Here is a 15,078-nt window from a genome sequence, read left to right on the forward strand (position 1 = left end):
GATGATAGAAAAACATATTTTCACACCCAGTGGGACTCGAACCCACAATCGCTTGATTAGAAGTCAAGCGCCTTATCCATTAGGCCATGGGTGCTTGTTGACTCTGTTGAGCACAAGTATAATTTATTTATTACTAGAACAGTGAAGCAACTAAGGTCATGGTGAATACTGAATACTCATAGGGGTGGGCACAAGGCGGGCACTTGATACTGTAGAGATACTTGTTACTTGACTAGTTGACTTGTACAAGTGATAAAATTTGGTACTTGCGCTTAGCCTTGTTGAACATGAGTACTTGTAATTCCGAGCACTTAGCTAAAAAATGATTGACTTACAAGTTACTTGCATTGTATTATTACTTTCAAAAGAAGCCAGAATGAAGATTGTTTTGAGGTTTTGCCAGTTCACGATGTTGTTTAGATGAAGTTCTTGGTTCAAGACCAACACCCATAAGTAACAATCATCATAAATGGTAGCCTAGCATAAGTATATGCTGTTATAATGTTGTATCATATCCACAAATTTAAAGTCCTAATATGATATTTCATGGTTTGTGTAGAGGTTCATAATTGGAGATGTATAGAAAAGGAGGCAAATCATGTTGGAACTATATAGAAAAATATGCCTCAAACATGCAATTCCTAATCATTTCATTTATATTCAACATCTAATGAGGTCCAGCAGAGGGGGAAAAGAAGAGAACACATGCAAAAAAAGAACAATAAACTGCAAGCTAAATGAAACAAGTGCAAAGACACGGATGCAAGTATACCCTTACAAGCACTGACTAAAGATACAAGTAACTGGTAGTTAAACCATATTAAAGCTAAATGTAACTGAAACTAGTGTTACACATCATACTAGATTGTTTATCCAATCAATGTCCATCATGAGGAAATTGTCCAGTTGTAAGTCTTCTACTGAGAATATTGATTCTGCAGTTGCATCGGTTGGGAGATAATATTCATCGACTACCTCTGTAATCTCAGTAGAAGCAGATACATTAGGGGACACATAAACTTCAGAGGGAACCTGGGATGTTACCGTGAGTGTGGTGACATGGGAAGGTACATGCACAACTGAGTAAGCATAGTTTGTTGATATTGTTTGTATGTCGTGCTTGGAAAGAGGTCGGACATAACCTTCTGGAAGCTGCGGCTTTTTGTCTGTGGGAAAATTGAAAACTCCCTTCTCACCCTTAATGCAGAACAAAGCAGCATCATAAGCTCGAGCTGCCTTCTCTGGTGCATCATATGAACCTAGCCATATGCGTTTTCCAGTCTTTGGAACTCTGATCTCAGACACCCACTTGCCCCACGCCCTCTTTCGGACACCCTTATAGCATTTAAACCTTTGATCTTCATGAGCTTCTTTGGGTGAAGACCTAAGAAAAGGAGCTTTAGGAGGAGAGGATGGCATTATTTCCCTAACAAAAGCAAAATCTTCAAGAGTAGTGTTTTACAATTTTATGCACAAGTATAAGAAATGTGGAGACTAAAAAGTAAGGGTATCAAAATTAGAGAGAACAATTGTTTTGAACTATGGAGCATGTGGAGATGAAATGGAGAGGCACGAATGTTTATCAACAGCACGTAGCAGTGCATAAACTGCGATTGTGCCAGCATAGTAGAATCCTCGTGAGTCGCATTTGCGGAGGAAAGCCAATTTATTTGTCAAGCATACGTTTCTTAAAGGAAAGACACCGCAAAAAAAAAGTGAAAAGTAGCGGAGAAACTTACAGCTTATTAAAAGTTAGATGTCCGTTTTTTCCCAAGTTGAGACACGCGTACGAATCACCGCAATTTCTGAAGATACCATTCAATCAATCCAAAGCTAGCTAAAGTTCTAATTTTTTTTCCTTATGTGTTAACCATAAATGCATGAAAGCATCCTTTAGATCAACATCCCTTGATAAAACCATTTGGAACCGTAACTACTTGTTGTATTCTTGTGATCCGAGGAACCAAGCTTAAGGACATTGAAATGGAAAGAAAAATTAAACTGGAGAAAAGGGAAAGAGAGGAACGAAAGCTGAAATGGTCTGCAAATCTTCTGATATACATTAACTAGGATCATATAATCTCAATTACATAATTATATACTTAACTGCACAATGCACTAAAACGTAATCTTGTAACTTCAATTGGAGAATCTTCTACTATCACCTAAATGAACACCAAAGCACATCAGCAAATTAGTAACTTATGGAATCTACAAAAGGAGATGTAAACACATTTAATTTTATATCAGGTAATTATGGAAATTTATTGAGCAAACTCATTTACTTAGAGATATCCTGATTTGAATTCATCATTATTGGATTAGTGTAATTGCTACCTCTCTTTTTTAAGCATTGACTTGGCCTTCAATTACAGCAAATGACTAAATGCAGCAAACACAAAAACGTGTAGGCGCCCGTTATGCGGTGGATGAACACCGAACGCCTAATCGTACATACGGGACTATAGATAAAGCATAGACGGAAATATATAAAAAAAAGAATTTTATATTATAAAATAGATATAATTAAACAATTTTACTAAAATATGTACATGAAAAAATGTGGCAAGTGGTTTGGTCGCTTTATGACAACCTAAGATCAGAAGTTTGAACTGTCTTACTATCCTTTTTTTCAACTAAACATGCTTTAAACCAATAAAGGCATATCTTTTTTTTTCACTTTTCCCCCACTTTTTTTATTCTCTTTCATTTTTCCACCACCATTTTTTTTTTAAAATAAGTATATTGAATTCTATCTAAAACTCGAAGATTTTATCAGATTATATAAGGTTGACCGAATTTTTCCAACGCCTAACCAAAATCGCCGCGGCCAAGCATCGTACAACACTTTGGTGTTGTCTACAGGGCTGCACACACCGAATTTTAGAACATTGAATGCTTGATGGAAAATATTTCAGGCACAAAACTAATATTTATGTATCTTGTAAAGGGGCTCAAAGGATGGAATCCTAGCAAGTAACCATTTGGTTTCGCAGCTACTATGACTATTCAATTCATTACCAAAGAGACACTAAAGTGGGACAAAAAAATGTGTTGAGAAACTAGCAATGTCTTAGACCCTTCTTCCAAAATCCTTGGCTTATGGGTTTCTCTCATGCTTTTATCACACTTTGTGAGCAGTTTCGTTGCCTTGGGTTTCATGCATCTCGTTTTTATGAAACCGTCTCACAAATATTATGGTGCAAAAGAGTAGTAGAGAGACTAATCTTTCACAAACATCTACAAGAAGCAGACAATGACAATTTATTTCTGGAAAAAAATATATATACAGTAATAGAATTTTAGCCAATCAAAAGCGATTTAAAAAACGATTTTGGCCAAAGAAAATAACTTTTTTGGTATGCAATAATTTCAATCTGATATGGATAACAGATATTTTTGCATTTGAAGAAGATAACAAAAAAAAAAAAAAAGAGTGTCTTTTTTTATCTATCATATGGTCCATCATCATCCGCGTACTCTCGCATCTGGGGTCTGCTTCTTCTTCTTCTCGTTCTCGGTAACTTTCTGGGCAAAACCCTAATACTTATCTGAATTCCGTGATTAGGAGGGCTTTGTAAAGTTGTTGAATTTACAAAGAAAAAAAAGTATGCTGGTTTGTTTTGAAGAATCTGTTTCGCTGTTTCCTTGAAATTTACAGTACAAACGATGTTGGGTTTGATTCATGTACTTGATGAGCTCGTCAATGGTCTTATGCCACTGCTTATCCTTCAATAGCCAAAACCCACTTCCTGAATCTTATCTTCGTTATAAGTCCTGTGAACCGATTTCGTTGTGGGGTAATAAGAGAAGAAAGAGGTTTTGGAGGTTTGTTCCCAGTGCGGAGAAGAATAATAATAACAGTCATACGGGTAACAATAAGAGGAGAAGAAGCTGGTGGCAGAGGTTCTTCTTTGACGATGAAGGGAATTGGCTTGGTTTGAGAGACGACGAAATTGTTGATGAAGCATCTGAGGTTGCTAAGGATGATGAGATGTCTGATGAAGAGAAATTTGAGACTTGGAAGAGACGAGCAGAGGCTATTGTGGAGTTACGTGAAGGTCAGGAGGAGATTGTTGGTAATGATGATGTAGTTAATGGTAGTAATGTGAGCAAGAAGAAATGGGAGGATTGGATTGTGGATTCTGATCATACTTTAGTTGAGTCTTGGACCCGAGACTCTGCTGGTAGTGAGGGAATTGATGACAATTTAGAGCTCGATGAGTTGAGGATTCCAGACGGAGGGTTGGTTAAGATGGTGAGGGATATGGTTTTGGGAGCAGAAGAGGAAGATATTTTATACGAAGACCGTGTCTTTCGTTATGCATCTTCTAAATCGGTGAGTTATGAAGTTACATTGTTTCTTTGTATTGATCTTGTTCCTTAATTGATGTTTTACATGATTCTTAGTCTGTGTGTGATTATTGGATTGTAACTTCTCTTCTAGATGACTGATCAATGCTTATTGACATTGTAACTCTTTACAGGCAAAGTTTTTGGCGGTATTAATCCTCATTCCTTGGGCGTTAGACTTTTTGGCCCATGATTATGTCCTTATGCCCTTCTTAGACAGGTGATTTCTTTATTTTTGCTGTTAATTTCTCCAGATTATGTTTCTACGTTTTGTTAGTCCCCAGTTTGATTATTTAGTCTGTGCCTTTACTCATAGATATGTGAAGACTGTACCACTTGCTGCCCAGACACTTGATGTGAGACGAAATCAGAAGCTAGAGATGGTAAAGGACCTTAATAGAGAAAAAGCTAGGTACCGTCTTGAAGTTGAGATTGGCAAATCTCCGCCTCTTTCTGACGATGAGTTATGGTGGGAGATGCGGGGTAAAGCGTAAGATTCATCTTGATCTTGATCTTGTACCAGATAGTTAATCTCCACGCATAGACTCACTGTGTTTCTTTTTTTGGTGTTCCTCCCTTCGGTTTCTTTAACAGTTTGGAGCTGCGAGATGAGTGGAGATTAGAGAACCGGAAAGCATTTGCCAACATATGGTCTGATATGGTGTTTGGAATCTCCTTGTTTGTTCTTTTGTACGCCAATCAGGGTAGAGTAAGTTTTCCTTTTCCACCATGATTTAACGCCCACCTAAAATGGCATTCTAAGTTTCCTATGAAGCTGCTAGCTGTTACACCTATTTTCTTAACATCGTTTTTATGGTTACTTCATGGACCTTTTTCAGGTAGCCTTGTTGAAATTTACGGGATATAAAATCATAAACAACATTTCAGACACGGGAAAGGCATTTCTCATCATTCTTATCACTGATATTTTCTTGGGGTAAATGTCCAAATCTTTGCTTTCGTTAAGAGCAAACACCAGGAATGAAGCTTATAACAAACGTTAAAAGCAAAGCTGTTACTCTCCCAATATCCCTGTATTAGCAGTAAATTGGCTCTGTAGATAGCTCGTTGTGCAAAGAAGGTATGTAACTTCATGCTTGTCTTTATAGGTACCATTCTGAATCTGGATGGGAGACATTGTTAGAGATAATAATGGAACATTATGGTCTTGAAGTTGAGCAATCTACTATTACCATCTTTATCTGCCTAGTTCCCGTTATTATGGACGCTTGTGTTAAGCTCTGGGTATCTATCTTCTTTTATCCTTTTACATCCTCTTTTGATTTATGTGTCTCTCCTTTGGTTCTTCTGCTTTGCTCATTATCTCTTCTTTGCTCATAAACTGTTTTTCGTTTTATGCAGTTGTTCAAGTTCCTTCCAAGACTGTCTCCAAGAGTTTCCAACATTTTCCAGGAGATGAAACGTCACTGAGTAGTATCCACCATTGAAACCCTCCACTTGAGCTCTCTGCTTTATCACACAAACCATTCTTCAGCTTTCATTACTTTCATATATACATATAAGAGAAACATAGGCCATTTTTTTGTCACTCATCATGACATTGTTTTGTTGAATTGTTGGTGAAAGAATTGAGAAAGAGCAAATGCTCTCTCGCCAGTACTTTGTCATGTACACAATAAACAAACCTACAAAAGACAATGGAAGCCCGTTGGGCTTTTGGTCTATGCTGATTTGTGAAACAGGACTCTTCAATATGGTAAGCTATGTTATGATTATCTTTATATCTTCGTACATAAATCTTCAAAAAATTTAGATATGAAAAACAAGCAGTAAGGAATTACACAAGTCTCTTCACCCATTTACTTGCCTATTGTTTTTGAATGTAGATTTAATGATTAAGCATTAAGAGCTCAAACTTCCACACAAAACTCTCATGCCTTTGTTGACTCAAATTACTTTCTTTTCTCTCTTTTGGACCAAGCTCAATGTCTTAAAAGCTGACCATGCAAATAAAATGTACAAGGTTTTGATTAGCAAAAAGCTAAAATGGCATCTTTCACTAATATAATCATTGAATATTAGCATAAAACTAACAACAAATAAGGTTAGCTTCTTCTTTGTTACTAGGTTAGCATATTACCCTCTCTACTAGGGACCTCTAAGCGGATCAGTTAGATTCTTTTGTAGAAACAGTTAACTACAACGTACTAGTTATTAATTGACATACCTGTAATTGCCCCATTTAATATGGCGGATATCACGGGGCCATTCAAATAAATAATCATCACTGTTATAAAGCAAAACCAATAAATTAAACTGACATCATTAATTTACACCATTTGCTAATAATTTTTGGTCAAAATCTGAAGCTGACGAAGTCCAAAGCACACAGAATCGTGTCAGAAATTAAAAGCATACTTGTCCAAAAACAAGACAATGTCTCTCCTTTGTTTTTTTTGTTTATCGTACTTTAAAAAAAATATTGGGACAAGAAATTGTAAAAGTGAAAACGTGACCAGTATGAAAAAAAAAACAGTTCAAGTGGTATTAAAGATACTAAGATAGGGAAACTACGTAAAATAAGAAGAGGGAAGCAAGAGAAAAATAGACATAGATGGAGGGAATGTCTGAGTCTCTGACAACACTTCCATTCAAAGCCAACCCCTTGCAGCCTTTGACCAAATCTTAGCCATTCGTTACGTGTAACTCTCATTTCAAGACACAAGTACAATAGAATAAACATGTGTAGATAGATTTTGTTTTTAAGTAAGAAATAAGATCATCCTAAAAGGTAAAATCTAAATTTCCAAAGACAAGAAGAATGAAATCAAATCACATTGGATAATTATGTATAAATTTTGTTTAAAATTAGAGTCCAATTTTAGTTGACTAAAACTCTAATGCAAAAGTGAGATAGTAACTAAATGTGGAAAATGGAATTTATCCGGTGATGGTATTAGATAGGCATGTTTAATGTCTACGACCAAAAAACATAAGCTTGTTTTCAAAATGTCACTAGTGAACTTCACATAAAAGATGAAACACAAGTTGTTGACAAAAAAAAATGAAACACAAGTTAACAAAATCTTTACGCATTATCTTTTTGACCAAGAATTTATTTTGTATTGTGTACCACCACAAGAATTACCAAACTATGCACGAGGTTCAAATATTGTGTGTCATTACTATTAATATCTTGAAAAATCCAGTCTAGTCATAGGCTAATTGATTAAAATCCTAAGAATCTAAGAACTAAATTATGATTCTATAAAAACCCCTTAAAGAAAAAATGAAGTCTAATTAAAAAAGAAAGAAGAGTTGTAAAAAGGGATTAAATTGGTTTCAAGAAACAGCTCATCGTCTTCTTCTTTCCCCCGCCAACTTCGGATCCCTTCTTCTCTCCTCCACCTTCTCTCCATTTTCTTCCCTTCCAATTTACTTCTCAAGAAGTTAACCCCAAACCCACCAAAACAAAAACATAAACAACAGGAAAAAAAAACATTTTTTTCTCTTTTCTTTTCTTAGACATTCAGAGAGAGGGGAAGATTTTGGGTTTGTGGTTTTCTCCTTCTCTGCATTGGAAGTTGTTCTTCTTTTTTTTTTAAATCTTCGTTGTAAGATTTTTGATTAAATGGGTAACGTGACGTCAAATGTGGCGGCCAAGTTCGCATTCTTCCCGCCGGAGCCGGCAACATACGGCGTCACAAAGGATGAAGAGACCGGGAAGCTGGTCTTTTCCGGAGTGTCGGCGGACAAGAACGTCGAAGTCCACCAGCTCACCACAAAGTCCGGCAACAAAGTTGTCGCCACGTTCTGGAAACACCCTTTTGCGAGATTCACGCTTCTCTATTCTCATGGCAATGCCGCTGACCTTGGCCAGATGGTCGAGCTCTTCATCGAGCTCCGTGCTCATCTCCGCGTCAACATCATGAGGTAAATCAAGAAAAAAACCTGAAAGCTTTCATGGGTTTTGTTAAAATTCTTAAGTTTGACTTGGTTTTTTTTTTTTTTTTTCAAAAATGTTCTGATGGCATTTGAAACAGTTATGATTATTCAGGCTATGGAGCTTCAACAGGAAAGGTAACAAAAGAGAAATCATATAAAATTTCAAAACCTTATTGTGATTATCAGATGTTTTTGTTTTCTGACTTTTTGTTTTTTTGTTTCTGGTTCTTTTTGTTATAGCCGTCTGAATTCAACACATATTATGACATAGAAGCAGTGTACAATTGCTTGAGGACTGTTTATGAGATCAAGCAAGAGGAGATAATTCTGTATGGACAGTCTGTAGGAAGCGGTCCAACGCTGCACATGGCTTCTCGGTTGAAGAGGCTGAGAGGAGTTGTTCTTCACAGCGCCATTCTCTCTGGAATTAGAGTCCTGTATCCTGTCAAAATGACTCTCTGGTTTGATATATTCAAGGTAAGAAAAACACATAAAACAATGTGTCTTTGGTTGGGTACATACTCTGGTCCTGTCTCATCTCTTTGTTTTTGAATGTTTTAATGCAGAACATAGACAAGATCCGTCATGTCAACTCCCAAGTTCTTGTCATACATGTATGTAAAAGATTTACTTCTTGTAGATTTGTGTGTCTTCCTTCGTTCTGTTGATTTGAGCTGATTGAGTTGTGATGATGAGCTGCAGGGCACAAATGATGAGATTGTTGATTTGTCTCACGGGAAAAGATTGTGGGAACTGGCGAAGGAGAAGTATGATCCCTTATGGGTGAAGGGAGGAGGGCACTGCAACCTCGAGACTTACCCTGAGTACATCAAGCACCTCAAAAAGTTCGTAAACGCAATGGAGAAACTCTCTCTAACCAATCCACCGACCAAACAACTAACCAATGAGCCAAGTATCACCGAGACTAAGCACAATCGGTGCCTGAAATTTGGGAAAAGGTAGCAGCAGAATCAGAAGACATTTGTTTTGGTAGATTCCTTCTTTGACATCGCAAGTGCATTGAACTCGGAACACTCAGAAGCTTGTGCAAAAGTCGTTTCGTATGTGATCAAAACCAACGCTAAACACAGGGTCACAGACAACGGCTGAACAGAGGTCATCTAGGGAAGTATTTCAATGTAGAATGTTTCCCTGTTTTGGGGTATTTGCTCGATGTTCAATCTCCTGTAAAAATGTAGCACCAAGTTTGGGGGTTTCTGTAGCACATCATTACTTGTAGGAGAAGAAACAGAGAAAAAATGTAATCAGTATTTTCTTCAACCTATCTAATGTTCCTTAGCGAGACAAGTAAGTACAGTGCGTATGCTACTTGGATTAATTATATCAAAGAAAGTACCACAAAATACTCTCACAATACAACTATAGTACTATACAACTGGGATCAAGAGTACTAAATCATCTTAAGTTCTGGTTGTCTCGTCTGGAGAATCTCGAGCCACTCTGCTACAACTTAAATCGGTGTCTATGGAAAATTCACGATGAATGAAGGACGAATATTCATCATCATCTTTGGGTGGCTTATAGTCTTTACCCCTCCAAATCACGACCTGCTCCTTGTCGAATGTCACCAGGATGCAAGGGACCAAATCCTTCACACAAACTTACATGTTAGTGTTTGTTTAAACAGAGACCTGATGCAGTAAAAAAGACTCCAAAGCTTGACCAGAAAATGAAGCTGAAGTGAAAGAGACAGGAAGAAACATCTTACCCTAAGCTTTGCTCCAATTTTCTTGTAATCCTTTCTCTCTAGTCCCAAGCAATCAATCCGTACCAATTCACTCACGAGGAAAGCATCTCTCACCATCGGAACAAGACTACCGTAATAGCCATTCTTGGCTGAAACAAATGAATTCAGGAAAAAGTGATTAAGCATATTGATACCACCAGCATTTCAAAATAAAAAGACAGGGACAAGGTAAGGACCTAGTTTTGTCAGGGCAGGAACTGCTAACCCTTTCTTTCTCATAGCTTTGGTCTCTTCGATGCTTAGGCCATCAATTGTTGTTTTAATCAACCTAGGGTACACCGGTTCGTGAGGTTTCCACAACATCAATGGGATCTTGGGCCTTTTCTTGGGATCGTAGTTTCGCCCTCTATATAACACAAGGGTACCAGAGTGTTTAGACACTACTTGGCCAAATGTTTTGTCCTGTAACAACAAGCAACATGGTTGTAAGAGTCATTCTTCAAATTATATGGATCAAAAGACAAACAAGATAACATAAATCATATACTCAATTTCAGATTCATAAAAGATGGTACCTCAAGGTGGAATATAACGTTCTTCATATCAAGAGTTGGGACTCCAAGACACTTGACACGAACTGCTTCAGCATGTTTCCAATGATTATATATATCATTCAACATATTGTGAGTCAAACCATCTCGCCCTACACATACCCCCAAAGCAACCACTCAACTTAGAAATAGCAGTATACAAAAGAGACAAAGACACCCTTCAGACTTTTCTATCTGATTGAATCTATTCATCTGAACATAACAAAACCACATGAATAAGGGAGTGAAGAAATGAATACCAAGATTGACTTGTCTTTTAGTTTTGTTCCTCTGACAAAGCTCCACAAGAAATTTCCTTTCAGCTTCAGTAAGTGAAGCCCCTTGGATCTTCTCCCTAAGTTTCCTTCTTTTCTCTTCCAGCTTCGGATCCTCCACACCGTCAACAGACTCTAACTTAGGATCAACTGCCGGAGCACAGACACCGGTCCATTCCCGGTCCAAGCGTTGAGGACCGAAAGGAGAATACTTTGGTTCTCTCAAGCCAATTGGCCTAACATTTGAACTACTCTCTGTGTAACTGAACCGGAAATCAAACGGAAGATCAGAGTGCATCTTCTTCACACCTTCCAGAGACGAAGGCGGGCGGTACTGCGGCTTCGGCTTCTTCTTCTTTTGGATAAAGTCAGGATTTTCAGAGGAAGGAGACAACGGCGGCGGTGGTTGAAAATTGTAATGGTCTCGGAGTCGTGAGGATGACTCTGTTTGGTCGGAAGCGCTGTGAAGGCGGCGGGTGAGAAGTGTAAAAGAGGATCGATTTTGGCGGGAGAGACGAATCAACAACATTCTGAGTTATCAAAAATTCGAAAATAGAGGGATTTGTTAGGCCAAGCTAGGATATGAACCGCGTAGAGACAGAGACAGAGACAGAGCCAAGATTGAGGCTTTATAATAGAGACACTGAAGAAATCGAAAGAGGCAGAGAAATTAAATGCACACACGGAACCAAATCATATCCAATTCAGTTTCAGTCTTGAGTTAACGAGGTACCAAGGAAGGAAGAAGAAGACGCTGGTCTGGTTTGTTACCCTACTTCCTCACCCTAAGATGGGCCTTTTAGATTAGACAGGCCCATTAGTAAAGTTTGACTATTCAATCCCTAATTCTCACCCAAAGTTCGGCCTTTTAGATTAGACAGGCCCATTAGTAAAGTTTTACTATTCAATTTGATTATCCGGTTTATGGGATCCAACTATATTTATATTTGAAAAAAATGCAAATCTCAGAAGTTAGAAACTTATGAATTTTTATTAGTTTTGAGTTTTGACAGTCCAATGGTAGGGTCTAAAAGTTAAAATTTTTAAAAATTGTTTATAAGTAAAAATCATAATACTTACACACACTCTAAACAAAACTTAGCATAGATATGATGAACGTGAAGCATAGAAGCTGTGAAGAACATCTGATTCAAATAATTAACAACAAAGATCAGCTTACAAAAAAAAAAAAAAAAGTCGATAGTTCTCTCCCAAAACCCTAGTCTCCAGCCGCCGCCATCTGCATCTCGATTGCCTTTCCGCCGCCCGGGGCTTCGCCAGCGGTGTGAGAAGGCTATGCTCTTCTTCTTTGTTTTATTTCTAGTAGTAGTAGTTTCGTGTCTCGATTTCTTCTTCTCCGGTGGTGCTGAGGAGTGGCTCAACTGATGCTTCGGAGTGAGATCTCGGCTCGTTTCCTCTCCAGCGGCTGATGGTGGTGGTTCAAAGCTGCTCCGGGCGGTTTTTTCGTAGCTTCAGGGTTCGGATCTGGGACTTGGGTCACGCCCTCCTGCTACACCCAACCTCTTTGCCGGAGATCCTAGTATGTCCGGAGATTATCGGTTGAGTCGGTTTTAGAGTCTATTGGTTATTGGGGAGGATTCTGTGTGCGTCGGTGGCCAAGATTTGAGGATATCCTTTAAGCCGGCGTTCTTGAGAGCTTCCTCAATTTTCTGGTTTCAGTCCGGCTAAGAAGCGAGACAATAAGGCAGATGCGACATGGCCAATCCGGAAAAACACCGTGAGGTGAAGTTATGCTAATTTGTGCTCCAAATTCTTATCTTTAGTTGATTAGCATTTTGGATTTGCGAGATAAGTTCGGAGAAGCCTTTGCTCTTGCTGGTTTTGCTTTGCGTCTCTTGGTCGGTTCAGTCGGATGTATGGTCTGTTTTTTGGTTTAGGACCGGAACAATGAAAGCCGGAGATACCAAACTTTTCTTATATTGCGCCACTGGGTGTTGATTCTGTTGGGATAAGTTCTACTCACCGATCATGAGGTTCTAATAGCTTGGATTTTATTTGTTTTTTAGTATAGGATTTGGTCTTCTTTGTGCTAGTAGTTGTTCTTGTGTCATAGGGTTTTTTTAGGTAGTTTAAGAGATGATTTCACACCGGGTTGTGGTGTGTTATCTATCTCGTTGCGGTAGGAAAATGCAATGTTTCTCGGGTTAGGTAGCGTTAGATCCGTTAGGGTTTTACTTGATTGACTCATTGCATGTGGTCTAGTTTTTTGGAGGAGAATGTTAAATACTTTTGATTTGGATGTATTATCTTGATTAATGAGTAGTTGATGTTAGAACTAAAAAAAAATCAGCTTAACCTCAAACGGAAAGGATACATGCAATCAAACTCCAACAAAGCATCTTCACGAGTTACACCGAAGCAGCAATTGTTGAAAACTGGATCCGTGTCCATTGAAAAATTTATAATACAAACACACTCACCAATCTAATTATGTCACGTACGTGGTTCTAAAAATTTCTAAAAAATCCAAAATTGGATCCGTGTCCATTGAAAAATTACATTATCGATTTTTTTTTTTGACATTATCAACTTGGATCCCCTCTTGGATCCCCCCGTTGGACTTGCTAACAGACAAATCCTTTTGATTCACTTTTAACTTTTCCTCCAAGTTTCCTTTTTATGTATAAAATACATTGTTGGCGATTGGTTCTAAGGAGGAATACAACAAAGTTAATCAGTTTCTAGGTTTGTCACTCACACTGTCACTTGTCTAAAACCCGGTAGCAATGCCGTCAGCCGTCGGCGCATGTTTCTCGATCTCCGTTGCCACCAAGAACGTGACTCTCTCCTCCACTAGATCGCCATTCACATTCCCATCCGTCGCTTTCCCTTCCCGCGGACGAAGCAATACTCTTATTCAGCGGTGTTTCGTTGGATCCAAGCCTAATACGATCCTCGTTGCTGAGAAGATCGGTGAGGCTAGTGTAAAGCTCTTGGAGGATTTCTCGAATGTCGACTGCTCGTATAACATGACCCCCGAGGAGCTGAATAGTAAGGTCTCGCTCTGTGACGCTTTGATTGTGCATAGTAAATCCAAGGTTGGCCGTGACGTGTTTGAATCGTCTCGCGGACGGTTGAGGCTTCTCGGACAACGTCGGCTCGACAACGTGGATCCGAGTGCAGCCACGGAGTTAGGATGTCTGGTCGTCAACGCGCCGAGGCCTAACACCATCGCTGCTCCTGAGCACGCAATTGCTCTTATGGCTTCCATGGACCAAGCTGATGCCGCGTCGTCTGTGTGATGGAGTTGCAGTACCAGAACCGGAGAGAAGTATATCAAACCGGATCAGAGTTCCGAACCGGAGATATGCACAATAAATCGCTGTCTTTTAATTAGTTGTGTCTTTGATTATTGTTGCTGAGTCAATAAGAAGAAAGTGTTTCCTGCTGTGTAGGGATCCACTTCTTCCACTTTCCCAATTTCCGTAGTTGTAGAGCAGAGTCTCCAACGTTGTTTCATTTCATTCCTTTATATATCAAAGAAAAATCATTTCATTTCATTTTCTTCTTAATGTTGGTACGTGAAGTGCTTTCTGGTGGGGAAAATAGCTAGAGAAGTGCATATATAGGGGAGAGACACAAAATGATGTAAGGAAGGAAGTGACCACCCTGACATCACAATCTCGACTTCTGACGTCAATGTCTTTTTTGGTTGAAAGTTAAAACATGTTTCCACATTACGGTGGCTACTAAATTCCTCCACGCTTTCATGTTTCAACGGTTTGCTTGACTTTGGCAAAATTATTTTTCTTCTCCTCTTAGATTTTTCTCCTTACGTACGTATTATTTCCACTAGTCTCTAAACAAATCATTAGTAGTCCATTGGTATTCTACTCTCTGTCTTACATTCTATAATAGTCTTTCTGATGATGAAGATACAAGAGGTTCCAAAATCACAGAAAATTACTACATTTCTCTTTTTATATATCTTTCATGCATATTTTCTACTTAAGTTATATTGAAGTAGATAATTTGCACCTGTGAAATCGTTTTTAAGATGGTCAACGGTCGATTTTTTTATAATGCAAGACTATGAACCATAAGTTAAGAATATTTATTTTTTCCAATGTACAGTATATAGCAATGTGCCTTGGTTTTGAGAATAACTCAATAGGTCTTTAAATTTATAATAGAGAGACTGAAGAAATCCGAAATAGGCAGAGAAATCAAATGCACACTTGGAACCAAATCATTTAAGGAAGGAAGAAAAAGACGCTGGTATGGT

General features: G+C 38.4%; 4 protein-coding genes, 1 non-coding gene and 1 pseudogene across 8 annotated transcripts; 3 read left to right on the plus strand and 3 right to left on the minus strand.

Moving 5' to 3' along the window:
* Positions 1-21: 21 nt before the first annotated feature.
* On the minus strand, positions 22-94 carry TRNAR-UCU (transfer RNA arginine (anticodon UCU)). Its single transcript has one exon. It is a non-coding gene; the product is annotated as a tRNA-Arg (tRNA).
* Positions 95-622: 528 nt separating this feature from the next.
* LOC104727648 (ethylene-responsive transcription factor ERF015) lies at positions 623-1,710 on the minus strand. The gene has a single exon (XM_010446736.3). It carries the CDS (start codon positions 1,417-1,419, stop codon positions 856-858), a length of 564 nt encoding a protein of 187 aa, XP_010445038.2. The 5' UTR covers positions 1,420-1,710; the 3' UTR covers positions 623-855.
* Positions 1,711-3,238: 1,528 nt separating this feature from the next.
* Positions 3,239-6,038, plus strand: LOC104721729 (protein DAY-LENGTH-DEPENDENT DELAYED-GREENING 1, chloroplastic). 4 transcript variants are annotated; one of them, XM_010439785.2, is made up of 8 exons: positions 3,285-3,520; positions 3,662-4,339; positions 4,488-4,573; positions 4,670-4,843; positions 4,948-5,062; positions 5,193-5,290; positions 5,463-5,598; positions 5,716-6,038. In XM_010439785.2, the coding sequence occupies exons 2-8, from the start codon at positions 3,686-3,688 to the stop codon at positions 5,782-5,784; spliced, it is 1,332 nt and encodes a 443-aa protein (XP_010438087.2). In that variant the 5' UTR covers positions 3,285-3,520; positions 3,662-3,685; the 3' UTR covers positions 5,785-6,038. The 4 variants fall into 4 exon arrangements, 2 of the variants coding, with proteins under 2 accessions (XP_087330022.1, XP_010438087.2); XR_015571791.1 differs by having other exon boundaries at positions 3,385-3,520; positions 4,670-4,836; XM_087473896.1 differs by having other exon boundaries at positions 3,239-4,339.
* Positions 6,039-7,490: 1,452 nt separating this feature from the next.
* LOC104721730 (uncharacterized) lies at positions 7,491-9,542 on the plus strand. The gene is made up of 5 exons (XM_010439786.3): positions 7,491-8,247; positions 8,358-8,394; positions 8,500-8,736; positions 8,826-8,873; positions 8,962-9,542. The coding sequence occupies exons 1-5, from the start codon at positions 7,946-7,948 to the stop codon at positions 9,220-9,222; spliced, it is 885 nt and encodes a 294-aa protein (XP_010438088.1). The 5' UTR covers positions 7,491-7,945; the 3' UTR covers positions 9,223-9,542.
* On the minus strand, positions 9,509-11,606 carry LOC104721731 (CRS2-associated factor 1, mitochondrial). The gene is made up of 5 exons (XM_010439787.3): positions 10,818-11,606; positions 10,543-10,670; positions 10,204-10,429; positions 9,989-10,116; positions 9,509-9,869 (listed from the first exon to the last, which is right to left on the minus strand). Exons 1-5 carry the CDS (start codon positions 11,359-11,361, stop codon positions 9,681-9,683), a joined length of 1,215 nt encoding a protein of 404 aa, XP_010438089.1. The 5' UTR covers positions 11,362-11,606; the 3' UTR covers positions 9,509-9,680.
* A 1,973-nt stretch (positions 11,607-13,579) lies between these two features.
* On the plus strand, positions 13,580-14,095 carry LOC147933632 (D-3-phosphoglycerate dehydrogenase 1, chloroplastic pseudogene; annotated as a pseudogene).
* Positions 14,096-15,078: the final 983 nt, after the last annotated feature.

Source organism: Camelina sativa, chromosome 11, assembly GCF_030686135.1.
Source record: "Camelina sativa cultivar CO46 ecotype springtype chromosome 11, ASM3068613v1".
In the NCBI taxonomy this organism is placed as follows: domain Eukaryota; kingdom Viridiplantae; phylum Streptophyta; class Magnoliopsida; order Brassicales; family Brassicaceae; genus Camelina; species Camelina sativa.